The 21,714-nt window shown below is 35.8% G+C and overlaps 3 protein-coding genes across 5 annotated transcripts; 2 read left to right on the plus strand and 1 right to left on the minus strand.

Moving 5' to 3' along the window:
• The first annotated feature begins 264 nt into the window (after positions 1-264).
• Positions 265-2,872, plus strand: sox21a (SRY-box transcription factor 21a). The gene has a single exon (XM_039689066.2). It carries the CDS (start codon positions 613-615, stop codon positions 1,330-1,332), a length of 720 nt encoding a protein of 239 aa, XP_039545000.2. The 5' UTR covers positions 265-612; the 3' UTR covers positions 1,333-2,872.
• Positions 2,873-4,257: 1,385 nt separating this feature from the next.
• drc2 (dynein regulatory complex subunit 2) lies at positions 4,258-10,919 on the plus strand. 3 transcript variants are annotated; one of them, XM_039689016.2, is made up of 9 exons: positions 4,258-4,359; positions 4,744-4,895; positions 6,342-6,509; positions 6,591-6,760; positions 7,598-7,736; positions 8,310-8,495; positions 8,612-8,821; positions 9,915-10,067; positions 10,494-10,919. In XM_039689016.2, exons 2-9 carry the CDS (start codon positions 4,752-4,754, stop codon positions 10,785-10,787), a joined length of 1,464 nt encoding a protein of 487 aa, XP_039544950.2. In that variant the 5' UTR covers positions 4,258-4,359; positions 4,744-4,751; the 3' UTR covers positions 10,788-10,919. The 3 variants fall into 3 exon arrangements, with proteins under 3 accessions (XP_039544950.2, XP_088989909.1, XP_039544949.2); XM_039689015.2 differs by having other exon boundaries at positions 4,276-4,372; XM_089133783.1 differs by lacking the exon at positions 9,915-10,067 and having other exon boundaries at positions 4,275-4,372.
• Positions 10,920-13,052: 2,133 nt separating this feature from the next.
• fkbp11 (FKBP prolyl isomerase 11) lies at positions 13,053-18,934 on the minus strand. Its single transcript, XM_039689008.2, has 6 exons — positions 18,665-18,934; positions 18,409-18,471; positions 16,778-16,865; positions 15,967-16,000; positions 15,709-15,779; positions 13,053-13,381 (listed from the first exon to the last, which is right to left on the minus strand). The coding sequence occupies exons 1-6, from the start codon at positions 18,776-18,778 to the stop codon at positions 13,173-13,175; spliced, it is 579 nt and encodes a 192-aa protein (XP_039544942.1). The 5' UTR covers positions 18,779-18,934; the 3' UTR covers positions 13,053-13,172.
• Positions 18,935-21,714: the final 2,780 nt, after the last annotated feature.

Genomic DNA, 21,714 nt, shown 5'->3' on the forward strand with positions numbered 1-21,714 from the left:
CATTTTACAACAGTGTAGTTTTGATTTTGTATAACATCTTTGCTCATAGGCCTATATTAGGCCTAAAGTTTTGATGACTAATACTATTCTAAAAAAACTGTTAATAATAATTCTATTTACCAACTACTAGTTATCTGTTAAAGATTTAATAATGTAATATTGCCATCGGAGTGCTACCAGTGGAAGTAAACTGCCCACACACAGTGCTGCTAGATTTCACAGGGCACACACGCAGTGACGTCATTTATCAGAGGAGTAAATGACACGCCCACTCCATTCAAAACTTAGCGCAGGCGGTCCAAATCTGAGCAGAGTGTGATGCGCCTTAACTCAGGTCACTTCAGAGACTCACCGTGCGTCCATGGATAACAGCTAGGCTACAACTATTGCCACTTGTTTGAAGAGATAAATAGCCGTATCTGATGGCATTTTTGTAAGTTAATGACACTTGACAAATAGTCAAACTTATTTCTAGGTGGAGACACAGGTTTTGGGGCCATGTTACAAAAGGTAACATAGCCAGGTCTGACTGAACTGTGCGTTAAAGGAACTTTGGGCTGCTTTCCGCTGGACTGAATTGAAAAAGGAGCACCATAGGAAAGTGTTTCAGAAATGGCAAAGCCTATGGACCATGTCAAGCGTCCTATGAACGCTTTTATGGTGTGGTCGAGGGCTCAGAGACGCAAGATGGCACTGGACAACCCGAAGATGCACAACTCTGAGATCAGCAAACGCCTCGGAGGCGAATGGAAGCTCTTGTCAGACTCTGAAAAAAGACCTTTTATCGACGAGGCCAAACGCCTGAGAGCCGTTCACATGAAAGAACACCCGGATTACAAATACAGACCGCGGCGAAAGCCCAAAACCTTGGTCAAAAAAGATAGGTATCATTTTAATGTGACGTATAATCTGGGTGACAGTGACCCGTTGAAAAGTGCGCGGTTACCCAGTGACGCGCTCGCGGACTCGCTGAGCGCGGACAAAACATCTGTCGCTGCCGCTACTCGGGTGTTTTTCAGTCACCACCACCTGTCCGCCAACCCCTATCAGTTTCTTGACCTGAATCCCAAAATTACGGAATTACCCCCTGCTCCTTTCCCACATTACTCTTTGCTCGGGTATCCCGGTGGAGTCTCCGCGTTCCCCGGCATGGGCGTTCTGGCCGGTGCGCCACACGCTCACCCGTCTCCGGGGAACCCGGGCCACATGGTGCCCTATAACTGCCTGGGCTGGCCGGGTTCTGGACCTGCTGTTCCTTCTTCTTACGTGCTTTTACCAGGAATGACCAAAGCTCAGCACGAACATTACCTGACATACGCCGCCACGATATGATTGGATGCTCTTGTGGTATATGGTCACGTGCACTTGTTTAAAGTTCTGCATTTGTAAAAAATAAATACATTTGTAAAATATTATTTGTGCAAAAGGAGTTCGCTTTTAATCTTTTTTTTTTTTAGGAAACACTATATTTTACAGTGTCCTCCTTGTTACATGTTGCCTACTTAGTAATAACAGTAAATAATGCATAATAACATGCAACTAAACCAAACTCTAGCCTATTTATACTATAGTAAGGCTACATGTTGCAATTAATGTCACTCAGTACCTAAGTTACACTGTAACGAGGACACGTTAAAATAAAGTGTAGCCTAACCTTTTTTGTATTTGATGAAATTTACGATTTTTAAAAAAATTGCAGCTGATATGGCTATATTTTACAGTTAACTCTATATGTCATTAAAAACATAATGTTGATACAACAGCCAAAGAGCTATTACAGTCTGTTACTGTAAATGTGCTGATAATAACAAAAACCAAAGTTTTACACAAACACATAAATAATGCTATCAACATTAATCGATATAAAACACTCAAATACCTACATTAATAACAATAATTACAAATAAATGTTAAATACTTACAATAAATGGTTCACAGAATGAATTTTGGGAATACCTACTGGCATAAATTGTGAGACATTCATACTTTAAACTTTCATAGATAAAAAAAGATTACATTTTTTATATTGTAGTTTGGCAGTACACTGTGAAAAAATATTTTCAAGATTTGTTATCACATTTTTTTCTTTTGTCAAATCAACTTAAATAATTTATTTAGTTCAGATAACTTATTATTTTGAGTTTCTGATGATTAAATCAATATCCTTCATTGTATTAACTCACTTTTTCCAGTTCAATCAACTTAAAATTTTAAGGCAACCAGGTTACTTAATTTTTTTAAGTTAAACCAACAATATTTTTACAGTGATAGGCTATGCATATATGCGTGTAGTTTTCTTCATATATTTAATTTTGCCATATATTGTCTTGTAAAATGTTATTTTACACCATGTATGATTTAGTATAGTTAACCAATTAAAAGTTTTTAGGATTACATTCTTCTGTTAAAATTACTTTGTGAAATGACAAAACAGGAGAAAATTTACAGAAGGAATCATCTTCCGATCACATTCTAATATCTTTGCCATTGTCAAAATAATTTCAACCACAGAAAAAACCTTGTTTGAAGACTATAGACCAGATAATTCTGCAATATGATGAGAAAACAGATGACAAGTGCAGAATACCAAACGGACAGGGAAACAATCTGTTGAGAGGAAAGCCATCAAATGCTGATTCAGTGATGTAACTTATAGAATCAGCTGGTTCTAAAGCCTAAACAGATGAAAGAAAGAACAGTCTCTGAGCAGTGATGACGAGAAACGACAAGAGTCTCCAGGAAGCTGTTAAGAGGGAAGTGAATGAAACGGACAGAATGACAAAGGAACTCAGACACAAGTAGCTCCTCTTTTCACCAGCTCATGTGATCAGTTCACTTGCACTTCTCATCCTATTGTTGGCTAAACTCAAGACAAAGGAATAAGTGATGAATAAATTACACAGACTTATTTGAGTTTATACAGAATTTTTTCAGAACAATGAATCATTTAATAAGCACATACCATCAGTGACAGAGTAATACATACCTTTAATATGTGCAACCTGATATTAATGACTACTTTAGGGTCAAGCAATACAAATGAAATATGTTTTGCATGTCAGTGAACTCAAAGCACCCTAAAACCAGTGGTATAGACTATTGTCTATAATCAGCCATGAAACTGGTTACAAAGATCATGAGTAATTATCTGCAGCTTGTGTTTTATACATGTAAGATAAGAAATCATTATAGCAGAATGATTACGCTGCAGCTGTTCTACAGTATTATGTTTACAATATTTTCATAGGACCAAAATACTAGGGTGAAACAGGTTGATTGGGACACTTTTCCCAGTCATCTCAATGGCAAAAAGTGTCCCAATCAACCCGAATTCACCCCTGCAACAAAATTATAAGTGTCGTCGTGTAACAATTAACTAAAAATTAAAATCAAATTAAAAAAATCACCCCCATTTAACGTTTTAAAGAAAACCATTTTCTGCTAAAACATCTCTCGAATAAGACAAAACGTTAATAGGTTATACTGAATTAGAATTTCCATCCTAATTTGAATTTGTTGTGCTGAAGCTCGTCTTTTTATTTCCGAATAAGAACACCCGAATATTTAAAGCCATAGCTCCCTCTGGTGCTAACAACTGGTATCTCTCTCTCTCTCTCTCTCTCTCTCTCTCTCTCTCTCTCTCTCTCTCTCTCTCTCTCTCTCTCTCTCTCTCTCTCTCTCTCTCTCTCTCTCTCTCTCTCTCTCTCTCACACACACACACACACACGCACACACACACGCACACACACACACACACACATAAATTAAATTGTATTGTATTAGCCTAACAATTACATTAAAATACAAACTATTAAATACAAATGTTGTTGAACAATAATAGGTCTATTGATTTTACCAGAAAAAAAATAGTTTTGAACAATAATAGGCCTATTATATATGATTTTGATTTTGCCGGGGGAAAAATACATTTGGAATCCTTTGACATTTTTATCTAGTGTGAGAACGACATCAACTATTATTTTTGTGATGTGAAAGATACGCGCCCACTGTTGGAAATATGTGTCAGTGTGTAACACAAAGTTGAGATGTTGCCCAGAGAGAGAAAGAAAAACAATAACTGTTACGTTAGGTGTCGGAGGAAATCAGGCGAGATGGTCCTCACTGCAGAACATGAAATGCACGGGGAGGAGTCGGATCCAGATCCAACTCCTCCAACCTTACGTATGCCTAAACCTACCCAGCTCCACCCCCTGGCTGACCCCTAAACCTACCCAGCTCCACCCCTTGATCCCTAAACCCACCCCTAAACCTACCCAACTCCACCCCTCAGATCTGGATCCGACTGAGTCGCCTTTTGCTAGGAAACGGTAAACAGAAACGATTCAGAGGCATCACAGGGTAAGACCTATGGGTAAGAAAGACGATGGGAAATAATGCTAGTAGTAACGCTAAAATATAATTATTTTACCAACCACAATTGTAAATATTAGAAATGGACGCGTTTTGTGTATCTTTTTCCATTTCTACTGCTTATCTATCTATCTATCTATCTATCTATCTATCTATCTATCTATCTATCTATCTATCTATCTATCTATCTATCTATCTATCTATCTATCTATCTATCTGCATGTCTGTTTGGTTTTCTGTTTGACTTTCTGTCTATCTTTCTGTATGTCTGTTTGTTTGTTTGTTTTTCTATTTGTATTGACAAGCCTGTTATGATTTTGAGTAATAAAATACATCTTCTCTTTTGAGGACTTTTGAATCTGTGATCCACAGTAGCAACCATGTCTAAAAAAGCAGGGAAGAAAGGAGGTGGAAAACATGCCGGGATGACAGAGGAGGAGAGACTTCTGTACATGCAGCAAAAGGCTCAAGCTGAGGAGGATACTGCCAAGAGAAAAGAGGACATGCTCACCCACTTCCTCAAGGTGTGACAAGCAGCATATTACTGTATATTTGAGCTAACTTATAAGTAAATATTTTAGATTAAGAAATCATTGAGTCGTGTCTTTTATTTGTATACTGCTTTTTGTTTCAAGACAGGTCATATAAACCATTTCACAAGATGTAAACAACACTGGTCCAGAAACACTTCCTGTTTCAGTTTGTAACTGTTTTCTTTATTTCACATGTAAAGAAAGCATCTTAAAGATGTTTGTTTAACTTTTTGATTCAGTTTTATATGTTCTGTTGGTTGTATTTTATCCCAGCTTTTATGTAGTGTTCAAAAACTGAAACAGGAAGTGCTTCTGGATCTTGTGAAATGGTCTATACAGAAAATGTAATGTTATGTCAGGCAAATGTTCTGTCAGGCATTTCATATCTGTAGAACCTGTCAGTCATTTTATGGATTTAGTTTTAATGAATTAATTTTGATTTTACAGTAAATATGATTTAATTTTTGATGGAATTTTACAGCATGTAATATACTATACTTTCGCTAGAATTTTTTTTAAATAACCTGTTAAACACAAAAGTATGCAATCATTTAAGACATTTCTCCTTAAATAGAACCAGGTAACGCTTTCTTGAAAATTGAATCAGGAACACTACGGTTCTGTATATTGAACCCCACTGGACCCATTTTAAGTCCTAAAAGTCCAATTTAGTCATTTATTTTATTTTTATTTAAAGGAATTTAGCCAAAAAGCATTGGTCATTGCAATAAATAAAATATTTTGTACGAAATACATTACAGTAGTAGATATTGTTTAAAATATTAAAGTACAATTCACAGGTCTTTGGTTTGTCCTAAAATCTCATTTTGTAAATTACAGTATATATGCATAAAAACACATCATTCATGTTTCAAATCAAGCCATTCTTCCAGAACACTAGCAAAGGTTTTTACCCAGCAAACTCACTTTGTCACTCATTCCACAACAACCTAAAAACACTAACAACCGGAAGCATTATACAATGGTTTCCATTGTAAAATTTCTTTACAAAACATGAATGAGTCTCTACTGTTTATTCACTGCAGTTTATGTGACATAGTCAATGTTTACATTTAGATGGTAATGAAACTGAAAGACTAAAACCTGTGTAGGTGTTCAGCTACATCTATTTGTTTCGATAGTATGTCATTATTTAGATTCTGAATATATTTCAATATGGCATTACTGTAATGTTGAAATATAACAAAATACTGTCTTATCCATTTGTGTATTATGTTAGGTTTTGAGCAACAGTTTTGAGAAGAGCATGTACAAATTAAAAGATGTAATCATCGAATGCATTTTGTCTCAAAGCAATGATAAATGATCCAAAGTGTAGCCTGCTATTGTGCTCACTGCACAGTGTGTGAAGAGTTTTGAAAAAGTGAGCTAAGTATTGAGAAATGGGTCTTGCACCGGAAATGATTTGTTTTTTAGGATAAACTGAAGGAAGAGGAGAAGAACACCGCTCTGAATCTCTACAAGCTCCGGCAGCAGTGGCGTGCTATTTTAACACAGACCAAGACTGCAGAGCTACGCAATGACATCTCATTCCTCAGCCAGAGCTTTGAGAGAGTCCTCGACCACAACGACAACTTCATTAAGGTGACTACATATAATATATAGACTTAAATTCTATAACTTTCATTACAGAGTCTTGGAGTAACAAATGTGTGTGTTTTACAGAGTTTGGTGGTTGATCTGTCTGAGAGGGAGCAGCAGTCAGAGCTGGCACGCAGTTCTCATCTGCAGAACGTGGACCGTCTGTTAAAGCTTCATATGAGTCGGCTGGAAGAACTAGCGCTCGACTTCAACACCCGTCTCGAAGAACTTAGTTTAGAGTCTAATACTGAGAGGTAAACACACACACAATCACACAAAAGGTAGTGTTTTGGTTTTAAGGGAGTGAATTTGGCCAGTTTACCAGTTCCTGACTATTTAAATCGTCATTATAGCTTTTAAAGGGATAGTTCACTTTGAAATGAATTTTTGGTATGTTTAGCTTACCTTAAAGGGCATCCAAGATGTAGGTGTCTTTGTTTCCGCAGTAGTTTCAATTTTGATATTATTAGGTCAAACCGTTCTTGTCTATCAGTCATATAATGGAGGTCTATGGTCACCAAATTAAACGTCCAAATTAAACATGATTTAATGACTCGTAAATTTAAGTACACACTGATGGCCTAAGACACGAAACGAGCGGTTTGTGTGAGAAAACGAACAGTATTTATATCGTTTTTACCTCTTGTGACCGCAGCCACAAAGCGACGAGGTAAAAACTATATAAATACTGTTCGTTTAAATAAAAATTAAAATCATTTTAAAAAAATCAGATTGAACCTAGCTCTAAAAAAGAAGTAAACTCGAGGGTGTCAGCTTGAAGTTCATTTCACTTTTGTTGTTGAATTTGTATATTTTCTGATTATCTATTGAAATATTGATATTATCATAAGGATTTATGAAATTCAATACAAGAAACTCCAACTAATACCATAAAACACTGCTAAAGTCACAAGAGCATTACTAATAATGATGTTTACACTGTTTTCCCACCCAAAGTCATGTCATGAACAGGATTACACACAAACAACGGTATTATATTCTACACAAAAAAAAAATGGGGACATGAAAATGCACTGCGAAGGATTGAGCCAATGTAGCATCATCTGTGTGTTATTTCTTTTAAATTCCAGGGAGCAGATTCTTTCACAGCACCAGCAGGAGAGTGAGAATTTGGAGATAGTAATGTTTTCCATGGAAAAGCACTACGCTGATATTGAGAATAAGGCGAGACGTGACTACGAGAGCAATGGCAAACAAATTAAAAAACAGGTACTCATTTTATTATGTTTTTATTTATTCATTTGGCAGATGCTGTTATCCAAAATGACTTACAAATTGTCATAGTGCCATATTCATGGGTTTAGTAAAAACTGGAATCAGTCAACAAGCTAGAGCAAAGGTAAAATACAAAAAAAGAAAATGAGAATAGAGTTAGAGTAAATGTCTTGGTTTACAAAATCATAATTGTTGGATTAACTTAAAATGTGCAGTGCAATTCCAATATTAATAGAACATGAATTACAAAAATACTGATTACACAAATGTAGGAGTTTACAAGTGTACACTAGTAGTACTTATCAAAAGTTTGGAAGAATAAAGATTTTTTTTAACTCTTTAATTTAATTAATTTATTTAATTTTTTTAATAATTTTAATTTCATTAAAAAAATTTTTTTTTGAAGTCTTTAACCAATGGAGCAGAGCTGAGGGAGCACAATGACCAAGGCAGCCAGACAGAGTTTAGAGTTTTGACTATAGATTGAACAAAAGGATGTTAGCAGTTGGAGGGGAAAAAAAAAACATACAGTAATATAATAATATGTTGTTGGTTTTATTTCTGCAGAACAAAGAGGAAAATCAAATAGTGAAAAATCAGACGAAAGGGGTTATGGAGAAACTGGGACGAGAACAGCATGAGGTTTTAAACAAAAACAAAGACTTAAAGAAATTAGTCGACTCTCTGGATCTCAAGGTTAAACAGAGTGATAAAGAGATTGACACAGACAAACAGCACATTCAGAAATTGCAGGTAAGACTAAAATTCAGTTTTTTCTGACTACTTTGGACAAGTATTTTTCTTCCGATTGTGATATTTCATTATTTTGATGATTTTATTGCAAGTTAAACTGTACAAAACATTTTCAGGAGTCCATCTCAGCTCTGCGCTGTCAGCTGAGCTCTGGTGAAAGCGAAGAAACAGTTCAGCTTCGTTCGGACCGTGACAAGCTCACCCAGGAAGTTCAACGTCTCAGAGTCCGGATCAGGGCGGACCAAAACACTCGGAGAAAGCAGCTCACTAAACTTACCATTCAATACAACAATGCTGCTAAAAAACTACAGGAGACAACAGCTTTGGTACATTTATTACACTCACATTTAATATAATCTATTTCTTTTTTCTTTTCTTTTACATTTTTCCAAAGTGCTTTATGCCTTCAACTTCTGTCCCAAAACATTGTCCTAACAACTATTCGTACCTCTAAATTTAAACCTTGTTATAAACCTAAACTGGACATTACAGTAATTATAAGCCTAGCCCTTGAATCTAATTGGTTGATTGGAATGTTGTTCCAGGATCAACAAAGATGTTGGAACTTGGTGAGATGCAATAACTTTAAAGCTGCACTGTGTAACTCTTTTAGTTTATTCTTAGCTAAAAACACTTAGTTCTTTCAAAAATATATGTGCTCATTAATGTATATTTGCTTCGTTCAAGTAATGAACTATTCTCGTGAGAGTATAATATGCCATTGAAAATACATGTGGGTAAGGGGTTCTAATGTCGGTCGCCATGTTGCCCCTCCATCTTGAAAGTATTAGCCAAAGAGGAACATACCCGTTAATTCAAGCTTCGCCTTTCGCGTTTACGTTTGAGTTAACACTCATGGACGAGGTCGAACTGGAAGCCATGTTAGTCTTGGACTACATTGGCCAACGTAGGAGTTAAAACGAAATCGGAAATTGAGAGGAACAGAAACTAATATTCACTAGATGGTCATATACCTTTTCACCGCTAGATGGGGGTAAAAATCACACAATGTAGCTTTAATGACCAAGATTTACAGTAAAATCTATTATATTTAATGTCTTACATGCTTAAAATGACAATCATGGACATATCAAAAACATCATAATTTCATGATACATGCAAAACCAAATCAGAACACAGAATGCCTTTTAATGATACATTTACATTTAAACATTTTATAAAACACACAACTTTATTTAGTTTAGATATATCCTTATTAGTTAATATACCAGTCAAGCTGAAACAGGAGAAACTGTGTCTTGTATCATTAGTAGACCAGACTTATTTTTTTCTTCTTCCAACAGGGATGCATTTTGTGTATTTATTGGAAGTAGAAATTATGTCATTCTGGAACTAAGTGAATTCATTTTAGCAATACTCTCAACATCCAGTCAGTCGCCCATTCTGTCTCTTCCAAAGGGGGAAAGGTTATTGCGTCGCTCTGAACTGTGCAGTAAGTTGGAGACGGAGTACGAGAAGGTTCTGCCCTTCTACAAATCATCATTGAGTGAAGAAGAGCTAAGTCAGGAGAAAGCCAATGCCATGAAGTTGGCGGATGAGGAACACACTCAGGTTCATTAAAATCACACTCCATCACAATCCACTGTAAACTTGCTTTTAAATCTGCCATCATTTTGACATGGAGTGGCCACTTTTTACAATCCAATGAATTCCAGATAGAAAAAAAAACTTTATTTTCTCAATGGATATCCTGTTTCACTCAGATAATGTCCCTTTGGGGGAAGTAATTTCAGATATGTCATGCAGTTTCATTACTTTGAGTCTTTTACTTGATGTGTTAGCATGTCTTTTGAATTAGTTCACCCAAAAATGAAAATTCTGTCAGTATTTACTCACCCTCATGTTGTTCCAAACCTCTATGTGTTTATTTGTTCTGCTGAACACAAAGGAAGATTTTTGGAAGAATGTTTTAATCAAACAGATCTCAATCCCCATTGACTACCATAGTTTTCTCCTCTTGTCATCCTCTGCCCACAGCTAACACATGATTATGCTCCTCTTGAGAAGTTTTGGCAGCGTTACAACAAGGTTCAGCTCGACTGTTTGTGTCTAAAGCGAGAGAAAGCGCTTCAGTTACAGGAGAATGAACGACTGAGGAGCTGTCTGAAGCAGTACCTGGATGAAGTTTCGATCTCTGATGAGAGTTTTCAGCAACAAAAGCTTCTGGTGGTGTCTTCTTCAACTCTACAGACCCCCGCTGCGACTGAGAGACGTGGTCAAAAGCGCTACGTGGTCCAAGAAGCAGCGAATATTGTGCAGAAACAGCTTTAAGGAATACATCTGAAACGTGAAATCAAAGTGTGTTTCTGGAAGCAATTAAAATGTTTTATGCAGTTGGTAAATCTGTTTATTGCAATGATCTCAGTGTAATTTTCTTATTAAATTTAGGATTTTAGGACACTTCCTCAAAGTCAAATCCTTATCCTTTTCTTAACTTTATATTTGACACGTGCTTTTAAATGTTGGCCGATGCGGTTCATTACCTCAAGATGTCGCCAAATCTTGAAGATCCTTTACATCTGGAAAACATGTCGATGCATTTTAGAATGAAAGGTGAAGTTGAAAATAGACTACATTTTTGAATTATTTGAAGACATTTTGCATCTCGTCCCTATAACTATAAGCTCTATCACTCATAGATGCATGGCAAACCTCAAACAATGATGTGTGATGTTTTTTAATAAAGACATGCTGTATTAATCTAGTACAAAACACGGCAACAAATAACATAAGCTATGTTTTATGGAACTTGTTAACTAATACATAACATTATTATTATGGAAGCCAAAGAAAAGCATCACAAAACTGAAACGTTTTGTTTTAATTGCAGTGCAAAATAAAGGCAACATGATTAACGTTAGATTATTTTTTATTTGCCTCAAAATGTCGTCAGTAATTTGTTATTTAGCCAACTTGCAAAATTGCTGTAGGCTGTTTTATTATTTTATTTTATTTTTTGTGAGAAACAAATCCTCAACCTCAACATTACCTGTATCATTTATGCGTGCCGCAATGCATGCTGGGAACACACTCAAACACAGACCTCTTTACAAATCAGAGCATGTTGTTCATTATAAAATTCTTAGCAAAGTCTATCTTTTACAAACGGTTGAAGACAATGCTCTAAGTCTAAGATTTGCTGACTCTTGAAACTTTTTTAAGCTCTTTGACCTTTAACCCTTTCTCTCTTGGTCACCTGGAGGAGAACACTTCCCTACGTTTTGAGAGGCCATATGTAATACTTAGTACTTGATTGAATTTTGGTAAGCAGAAAGACCTTTCACCTTCAAGACAGTATCACTCGATCCTTTTAAAAAGCGACTTGAATTGGATTCAAGGTAAACATTTGTATCAGTCCATGCGTTCCTTGAGAATAATGCTTGCACGATTCACTACAGCTAACAATCTGAATGTTAACTTATGTTATCATTCCTATTAAGTTGTGAAAACGTTATTTCTGACGTTTTTCTTGGTTATTATAAGTTAGGGGACTTATAAGTTAGTTAAGGGAACATTCTGAAACAAGTATAAAAAAAAACGTTAGTCACACTCACACACGTCTAAATATTTCAGAAAAAAACCCTTCCATGAGTAATTGTATAACTCTACAACTATTTGCGTAACAGGAAGAATGTTTGTTCATATCTTGGAGAGAACCTTGCCAGAACGTTAGCAAAGTTTAGCTGGGCCATAAGGGCAGCTGGTGTTTTGCATAACACATACTAAAGTAATTACACAATGAAAGCAACAGTAGTTAATTTTTAAACAACAAATAAAGACAAAACTCACTGATTGAGATATTCACTCCTAATCTACTTAGATTGGTTTAACAACTTTTTAACTCTGAATATTGTCATGGTTGTAAAGTTTTGTTTTTTAACAAATGTAACCACATCGCACAACCTAAAACACCTAGTCACAAATGTATCTTTGTATTTCTGTATCAACTTCATCATAACATACAGTCCGGTGTCATTATTAATGCTCATTCCTTCTTTGTATTAATAAATGGAGTGTTCGAGGATGTGCTGTATGTCCTCCTGTAGGCTACACACATAAAATATAATTACTCATATTATAAAGCATATACTGTTTATTTATCACATACATGACAATTATACAACAACGGTGTTATTAATGTTAACACATTTTTACATTTTAAATATAGTTGAATAGAAAACAGTTAATTTAAACTGTAATATTTCACAATATTTACTTTTTTTAATAAATAAATGCAGCCTTAGTGAGCATTCCACTGACCTCAAACTTTTGAACGGTAGATTATACATTTATATTGAAACGGGTATTGGCTGAATAATATGTTTGAGGTGAAATGTCTACAGTTTAGGCTAAACATTGTCTGAATAAATTGCAAAAAATAATCCCCAAATGATCCCTGCTTTCTCCCTTTTTTAATTACTTGAAAATACTTCTAAAAACTCCTAAGGAGAAATACTTCAAGTTTAAATATTTTCATCCTAAAGCACTTTTTGTAAGTGGCTCTAGATAAAATTATCTGTTCAATTTTTTAAAAAAAATATAAACGTAAAAGAGTTTTTATGTTTTAATGACTCAAACAAGTCACAACAACACAATAGAAAGCACCAAACAAAGCATTTTCTTTATTTAAATAGTTTATTCTTTTTGGCTTTGATCTCACTTCTTCTTGCTTTTCTTGTCTTTGCTCTTCTTCTTGCCATGAGGTTGCGCATGTGCTTTGTTGTAGAGGTAGAGACCCACTAAGCCCAGTAAAGTGGGAACCAGCGCCAAACACAAAAGGGGCAAGACGTCGTTAACAAGCTTCTGCCAGGGCGTTTGCTGGGACAGAGAGATCACCTCCACCTCGAACTCAAGTGTGCTGTCCCCTGTGAGGAAAACAGATGTAAGATTATCACATCCACTCTGATTTAACCATCGCTCAACAGCTTTACTCTACTATAAAATATTGACAATTTTACTACTTCTGATGATGGTGGATTAGTTTATAGACTTTAAATATTTTTCACACATGTAAATAAGCTTTTGTGTATGGAAGCTTGTTTCTGCCACTTAATGAAAAATAAAAAAAAGGTAATTGCGACTTTTTATCTCACAATTCTGACTTTTTTTTCTCACAATTGTGAGTTTACATCTCGCAATTCTGACTTTATTTCACAGAATTGCGAGATATAAAGTCAGAATTGCATGATGTAAAGTCGGAATTGCGTGTTATAAAGTCAGAATTGCGAGATATAAAGTCAGAATTGGGAGATATAGTCAGAATTGGGAGATATAAAGTTAGAATTGTAAAATATAAAGTCGGAATTGTGTGTTATAAAGTTAGAAATGCATGATATAAAGTCGCTATTGCGTGTTGTAAAGTAAGAAATGCATGCTATAAAGTCGCAATTGCGTGTTATAAAGTCAGAATTACATGATATAAAGTAAGAATTGCGAGATATAAAGTCAGAATTGGGAGATATAGTCAGAATTGGGAGATATAGTCAGAATTGGGAGATATAGTCAGAATTGGGAGATATAAAGTTAGAATTGTAAAATATATAGTGGGAATTGTGTGTTATAAAGTTAGAAATGCATGCTATAAAGTCACAATTGCGTGTTATAAAGTTAGAAATGCATGATATAAAGTCGAAATTGCGTGTTGTAAAGTCAGAATTACATGATATAAAGTAAGAATTGCGAGATATAAAGTCAGAATTGTGAGATATAGTCAGAATTGGGAGATATAGTCAGAATTGGGAGATATAAAGTCAGAATTGTGATATATAAAGTCAGTTGTGTGTTATAAAGTCAGAAATGCATGATATAAAGTCGAAATTTCGTGTTGTAAAGTTAGAATTGTGAGATATAAACTATTCTGAGACTAACTTTTTTCCCTTTAGAATTGGCCTGATAACTCGCAATTCTGAGAAAATATGTCATAATTTCGAGATATAAACTCGCAATTGTGAGAAAAAAAAGTCAGAATTGTGAGATAGTCTCAATTCTGTCTTTTTTCTCACAATTGTGACTTTATTTCTCACAATTGCGACTTTATATCTTGCAATTGCGACTTTATTTCTCAGAATTGCGATTTTATGTCTTGCAATTGCGACTTTATTTCTCACAATTCTGACTTCATATCTCGCAATTGTGAGATAAAAAGTCGCAATTATTATTATTTTATTTTTTTTTAATTCAGTGACGGAAACAAGCTTGCATAGTTGTGTGACACTGAACTATTTGCAGAGTGTTTTCACGGTTTCTGAACTCCCTGAAAAACGTCGTCTTGAGGTTTCTTGCGGGAACAGATCCGTCACAGCATTCCTCATATAAATAATTCCTGGCCAATGCATACGAAAAATAAAGAGGGCGAGGTCTGGTTGAGTTGGGTTAGTTATGTGTTGTGCAATGTCCAAAAGATCACCATTGATCGACCAATCACAACACACTGGTCCAACAGACCAATCGGAGCACATTGTGCTTTTCAGAAGTAGGGGCTTCATAGAGACTGGAACAGGGCCATAAAATACCATGGGGAGGTCCCAAAATTAAGTTTGCTAAGGGGGTTCGGAGGAACAGTACATTTTTGTCTCTCGGTTTTAAGATGTTTTATACATCTTTTTTAGACAAGTGAATTTACTTAAAGCTACCACCAGGAAAGCTAACTTTATTAAATTCATTCACATGTGTACATTCATTATTAATCTTATGCCTATTAATATTATGAAAACGTTAATGTTTCTTGTCTCGCTGCATCGTTGCACTGTCGGTTACGAATTACATCACATGAACAAACGTAAGTCATCTATTTTCAGTACAACATGGCGAAATTAGACAAATGTTTATTCGTTTATTAGCATCCCTGATTATTTCTATTGGTCGTTTAACATTTCTATGGTAAAACAGCTGTGAAATATTGAATGATTATTTTAGCTAATTATATCTTATGACCGTTAACTGAAGTGTTGTGCTGGTTTCTGTCAATTAAAAGCCTGCCTACTTTGTTTTGATTGGTCATCTCAAAAATGTTGACATTGACGAGTGGTGTTACTGACAGACTGGGAAGAGAGGTGCTGCAACAATGTAAAATATGTGACAAATCTGTTTTTTGAACATTTAAGCATGAAAACCTATTCTAGTAGACCCCAAAAACAAAATCAAGACTTTGGAAAAGGGCATAATTGGTCCTTTAAGTGTGTTGCCATGGTACCTGGAATGGTTGGAGGGTATCCTCTCTTTCCATACGCTAGATGTGCTGGAATCGTGGCCTTGATTTTTTGCCTGTGCAAGTACATAGACAAAAAAGACTTTCAAGTGGATGATTCAAACTTCACCCTAAAAGACCTTTTCTTTAAGTGGTCTTGAACATACTGTTCAATAGCTGTACTTTCACCATCTCCTCCTACATGCATCGATGCAATTGTACAGTACATTCCAAAGAGAAATACAGGCATTAACGTCGACTTACCCTTCACACACTCCGACCAGGGCTTGCTCTAGACCTGCCAATCAAAAAAAAGTTTTAAATGTATGTGCAATTGTGGAAACACCACCTCATTTCTGATGGTTTTACATAAGAAAACTGAGCCCAAAAAGCTGTCCTTAGTAATCATGACCATCTTGACATTATAGTTACCCTAACCAAAGAAAAAAAAATCCTAAACAGTAGACATAGTCCTCAAAAATGAGGATATAGGATCCCAAGAGTCCCTATTTGTATATTTTGCTTAAAATAAGTGTCTACTAATGCTATCAAATCGATTCATCACGATTCTAACATAAAAGATTGCGTTTATATAACGTGTGTATATACGGTATATTATTATATGTATATACATATAATTTTAGATGGATTGGTCGATTTGACAAAACTACAAAAAAAACCCCATAATAATCAGAATGCTCTCATTATGAACAGAAAACAAAGTTAATTAATTTTTCAACTCACAATTCTGACTTTTTTCCTCGCAATTGCAGGATATAAACTCGCAATTGTGAGTTATAAAGTTAGAATTGCGAGATAGCCTATAAACTCGCAATTGCGAGAAAAAAAATATGAATTGTGATATAAAAAGTTCTGTTGTTTTGACACGCTGATCATTTTAAACTGCAGAAACGTAAAGTGGTGCCACAGTTGTCATTTTGTGTTGCGGTCCAGTTGGAATTAAAAGTATATTTGACCTAAATATGATAAGTTCTAAAATCTGTGCTCTGTTTTACTTCTGTTGTTATGAACATGCTGTAATTTCGGGTTTCATTGCAATGACGGAGCCTTTTACCTGTGATGACAGACCTCTTGCCCAACTCTACGAGCAGAGGTTCACGAGACAGAGAGGTGTCGATCACCTTCCCGTCCATTAATCGGCCCTGCACAGGAGATGAACAACGGTTGCAGGTTAGTTCCACACATTTTTATGTAGATGCAGCAAATTATCTGTAGTAAATACCTATAGAATAAGACTCAAGTAAAAAAAACTAAACTCAGGTAAAAAGTAAACTCAATAAAAAAAAAGTAATAGCTGGAATTGTGAAACACATCATCCTGCATTAAGACAAGCATGAACTATGTAAGGAAGGCAGATTTTAAAAGGTAAGATCTCAAGTTGGGGCATGTTGTCACACAGTTGTCATGTGTTTTATATGTAAAAATTATATACATTTTATTGATTACAATTTTGGTTTGCCAAACAATTGTGTGTGTGTGAATGTTTATGTTATATTATTTACTTTTCATTTTTTATATATATGTAATAACTAAAATAAACTAAAATGTCAAAAACAATTTTAAATCTGTTTTTTTTTTATTAAAAATGTATTTAAAAACGAAAATATATAAAAAATCTCATTAAAAATATCCCCTATATATATATATATATATATATATATTCACATTAATCTAATTGTTCTTGTCATATTATTAGTTTTAGTTTATTTAAATTTAGTTATTTTACTACTTCAAGTTAAACTAAAGAAAATAGACTATAGGCTACTAAGAATTAAAAAAATGTTGTTGTTTTTTTCAGTTACAGTTCATTTTCTTTCAAGTAGTAATATATATATATATATAAACTAAAATGACAGCAAATTTAAACTTTAAAACAATATAAAAAAAATTTATTTACTTTTAATTTTCACTTTAATTTAAAATTGTAATATAGCCTACAATAAAATAATACAATAATTTTTTTATATTTTACATTACAGTTTCAGATCTTGCAAGTAGGCTAACAAAAGTACCACACACACACATTGATTAATGTATAATATAAATGGTTATTAATGGCACGTTTAATATAGTGCACCGTATATGACAATTGTTGGGGCATGTTGTCACAAAATGTAATCATGCTCAATTATTTAGCCTACAAAAAAAATCTTGTTTTGATGCAAAAACCTAATTTAATTTTTCACGGGAGTAAAAAACAGCAACAACAACAACAACAACTTGTAAACAACAACACTCTTGGTCTCCTCCCTATGGGTTCCCTATAGCGCGTGTTCGCGCACTCGCCCCTTGTGCATTTCCTCGAGCCCGGATCGACGCTGCTCGCGCTGACTCAAATGCTGACGTGTTGCTCCGCCTCCACTTGAACATTTGGTTTCGCTTAAAACTGAAATACTATTACATACAATTAACAACTGCATTTCGAAACTGGAACGTGACTCCACGAATGAACTTAAAAGGAATGTGTAATCGGGTTCATCTTTCACACGTAATATGCATTACAACTCTATTTTCATTCAGATATGGCGAGTCCAGATGTCAGCTCGAGTCTGCCACATCACTGAATGATTTCATGTGCAAATAACCCCGCGAGAGTTCATTTTGCATGTTTTATGTCATAATACCAAGAGATTTCATTCATTGGGAGGTGCCTGGTTTTTAATAGCTCTGTGATGTAAGTTATACCGTGTAATGGATTTGAAGCGTGTCTCCCATCTCTGATGTGATCGTGCAGGTCTCTGGCATCACCTAAAACAGTCAAAAACAGAAATATTGAAGAGTGTTTCAAATGCGCAGGACATTGACTATATTAAAACAGATACCACATGTTTGTACTGAGACGTTAACATGCATTTGTGATGAAAGCACGCATGCAGTGATCGGCTACGTGGACTCTTGTTGTAATAATACTAGTCATTCATAAAAACTTGACCCAACTTACCAATGTCTCCACAACCAACTGTTCGATCACACCTTCTGTGCTTTCTCCGTCCTCAGCTGCAACAAATGCAAAAGCTGCGAGAAAAATGAGGACGATCCCCGTCCGAATTCCCATCGTGCCTCAGGTTATGAGAAAATCAGCACTGACAATAACCAACAGAAAGGATAAAAGCTAGTCTACAGGCTCACTTCCGTCTCGAGAGTCTCAGTCTCGCACTGCAGCGTTGAGGAGGGAGCCAATAAATACTCGAGCGGCCGATCAGATTGAAGAAGTCACTCAAGGCGAGATGCCAGTTAAAGCTGATGTGTTATTATAGTGGAGAGATAACGGCGGGTTAAGTCGCCCCTCGAACATTTGGCCAATACCTGGGTCACTGGAATCCCCGCCTCATAATCCGCCAGCATCCCAGAAGTCTCTCCAGTCTCCACATGGCCACTGCTGTTAGAGAGCTTCCCCGCTAGGAGGCGCTTAATGTTCTTAATGTTGGGAAATGCACTCGGTGCATCATCACCGCTGTTTTATTCCTTTATTTATTTAAAGTGTATCATTTCTACGCCACTAAACGGACCTGCAAAATATTATACTTGTTGCCAAACCAGTTTCCTGAACACTCCTCTGTCTTCCATTGGTCATAACACACACACGAACACACACACACACACACACAAACACACACAAACACACACAATTGATGTGTCTGTTATAGCCTACAGGTGTGCTAGCCTATTTAAAGAAGAATAAATAGAATTTACAGGGAATGGAATAAAAGGAAGTAGCCTAGGTTATGTAAGCAATAGGGTACGAGAGGAGAGTGCCTGCAACCCCTTCAGCCGTTACTTATTCACGATACAGCACTTGCCTCGAGTACCTTATTGCTTTTATAAAACGGTTACCACACAATTAAAATATTAAAGTAAAAAAATATATATATGTATTAGTGCAACTTTCATGGCATAAAGTGGAGATGGGTAGGATTAGGGTTGGGTTTTGGGATTAGGGGTGGTTTTAGGGATCAGGGGGCGGAGTTGGGTAGGTTTAGGTGTATGTAAGGTGGGAGGAGTTGGATCTGGATCAAACTCCTCCCCGTGGATTTCATGTTCCGCAGTGAGAACCATCTCCACTGAAGTGCCTTGAAACGGCCAGCATTATTCAATGCTGACGTAATTTACACTGAAACAGGACGAAAGGGCGGGGCATATTGACTAGCTCCTCCCCCTTTAAAAAATGGCCAATTGCGTTGAATTTAGCCTACATCACAGCTCCTCCATATCACTTTAAGAAGCATTCTGTGGAGAATTCAAATGGGTCCGATTTTCTTGAGTTTCGACTCATGATCCGGTCTGTGCTGTCGTGTCTTGCAGACTCGAGTCAAGTCAAGTCAAGTCACCTTTATTTATATAGCGCTTTTTACAATACACATCAAAGCAGCTTCACAGTGATAATATGAAAATAATACAACACAGATCAATAATATTGTTGAACATTAAATGTCCCCAACTAAGCAAGCCAAAAGCCAAGGCAACAGTGGCAAGGAACCAAAACTCCATCAGGTGATTCATTGGAGAAAAAATCCTTGGGAGAAACCAGGCTCAGTCGGGGGCCAGTTGTCCTTTGGCCAATGAAAGAACAGTGTGTGATTAGGGTAGCATTACAAGACAAATTGGATCGAAACAGTAAGAGTATTTGACCATTTCCATCTGTTTGGAAGTCGAAGTAATCACGCCGGTATGGAGACGAGACGTTGAGGATCAGACTATTCTATTTTCACTCCATACCCGGACTGTCTGAACTGAACCATGAATTCTGTGTACAGTTCCACCCCTAGTATTGTTGTCATACTATGAATTACGTTAAGCTATCGTAAAAGTGGTACCGCCAGACCTGGAGATCGTCTGAAGGGTTTCGTAAACGGTAAACAAACAATTGTTTTACTCGAGAGGAGGTGGAAAATGAGCTTAATTCCCAAAATGGTGGAACATCCCTAGGCTTATCGTTAGCCGGGTGACTTCTTATGATAATTTGCATGTAAGATACAAACTTCCGGGTTGGCACACAAAGATTTTTGATAAGTATGCAGATTTTGGTTATGTCACACTCAGAAATGTGTCATTTGTGTCAATTTAAAATGACAAAAAAATCAAGCAGGGGGCACGTATGACCACAACACGTCCCAAAGCACCCCACCACTGTCACCTTTTTTACTCTGAGGAGTTTGCAGGTTTGATTGTGAATTTAGACTTATGTTTACATTTTAATTGTTTGATTTTTCCATGGTTGTGTTGACATTTCTGTCTTGGGATTACAATAAGAGGAAGGTTAAGTTTAAAATAAAAATCTTTAAACGTAATATATATTTTTTTCCCTGGTCCTTATTTTAAATGGGTCATAAAAAAATCAATAATTATCGATATGAAACAATGATATTGTGATAAAGTTTTCAGCCATATCGCCCAGCCCTACTAAAATCAATTATCGGAACTAATAAAGACCCATTCTAACAGATCATTAACTAAAAAAAGTTGGTTTGGGGTTAGTTACTGAAGGAATACAAATTTATTAAATGTTTCATAAAGGTTTAACAGTATTTTTAATTGAGAAAGTGCACACTCTGACTATAACCTTTGGTCACTTCTTTGGGTAAAGCTGGGCCTTTTGTCTATGATAGTGTTAATGTTTGAGTGATCTACTCAGGCTGATTGGATCACCATCAATGCCTGACACTGTCATCCTGAACTCAAGTAACCAGCTGAATCATTTACATGCTTTGTTCAGAATGACTCCTCCTCCTCTATGTATCTCCTCCCCTTTGTAAAGTATATAATACAGTTCTGTATTTCAGTTAGTCAGACGATGCTGGAATGACTACCACTACCAGCAATAAAGAACTTCTGCTTGGAAAACGTCCATTGTCTCCTGGTCTCCTCAGCTTCTAACTTTTCTACAAGGAAAAAGTTCCCCACAATTACCCTTAAAACATATTAAAAATAAAAGGGGACTTTAAGAAGCTGTTTCATTATAGGAAAGAAAAGAAAAGATGATCACAACTTCCT

This window comes from Pimephales promelas, chromosome 8 (assembly GCF_988280905.1).
Source record: "Pimephales promelas chromosome 8, fPimPro1.hap1.1, whole genome shotgun sequence".
Taxonomy (NCBI): Eukaryota; Metazoa; Chordata; class Actinopteri; order Cypriniformes; family Leuciscidae; genus Pimephales; species Pimephales promelas.

Excerpts from the sequence above, each read along its gene's own strand:
- drc2 (XM_039689015.2), top strand. Across the intron at positions 6,761-7,597 it reads TTAGAGTCTAATACTGAGAG|GGAGCAGATTCTTTCACAGC; the intron begins GTAAACACACAC and ends TTTAAATTCCAG. Across the intron at positions 8,822-9,914 it reads TACAGGAGACAACAGCTTTG|GGGGAAAGGTTATTGCGTCG; the intron begins GTACATTTATTA and ends TCTCTTCCAAAG.
- fkbp11 (XM_039689008.2), bottom strand. The coding sequence starts at position 18,778 with ATGGGAATTCGGACGGGGATCGTCCTCATTTTTCTCGCAGCTTTTGCA. Across the intron at positions 16,866-18,408 it reads CGCTTCAAATCCATTACACG|GGCCGATTAATGGACGGGAA; the intron begins GTATAACTTACA and ends TCTCCTGTGCAG. Across the intron at positions 13,382-15,708 it reads ATACCCTCCAACCATTCCAG|GGGACAGCACACTTGAGTTC; the intron begins GTACCATGGCAA and ends TTTTCCTCACAG.
- sox21a (XM_039689066.2), top strand. The coding sequence starts at position 613 with ATGGCAAAGCCTATGGACCATGTCAAGCGTCCTATGAACGCTTTTATG.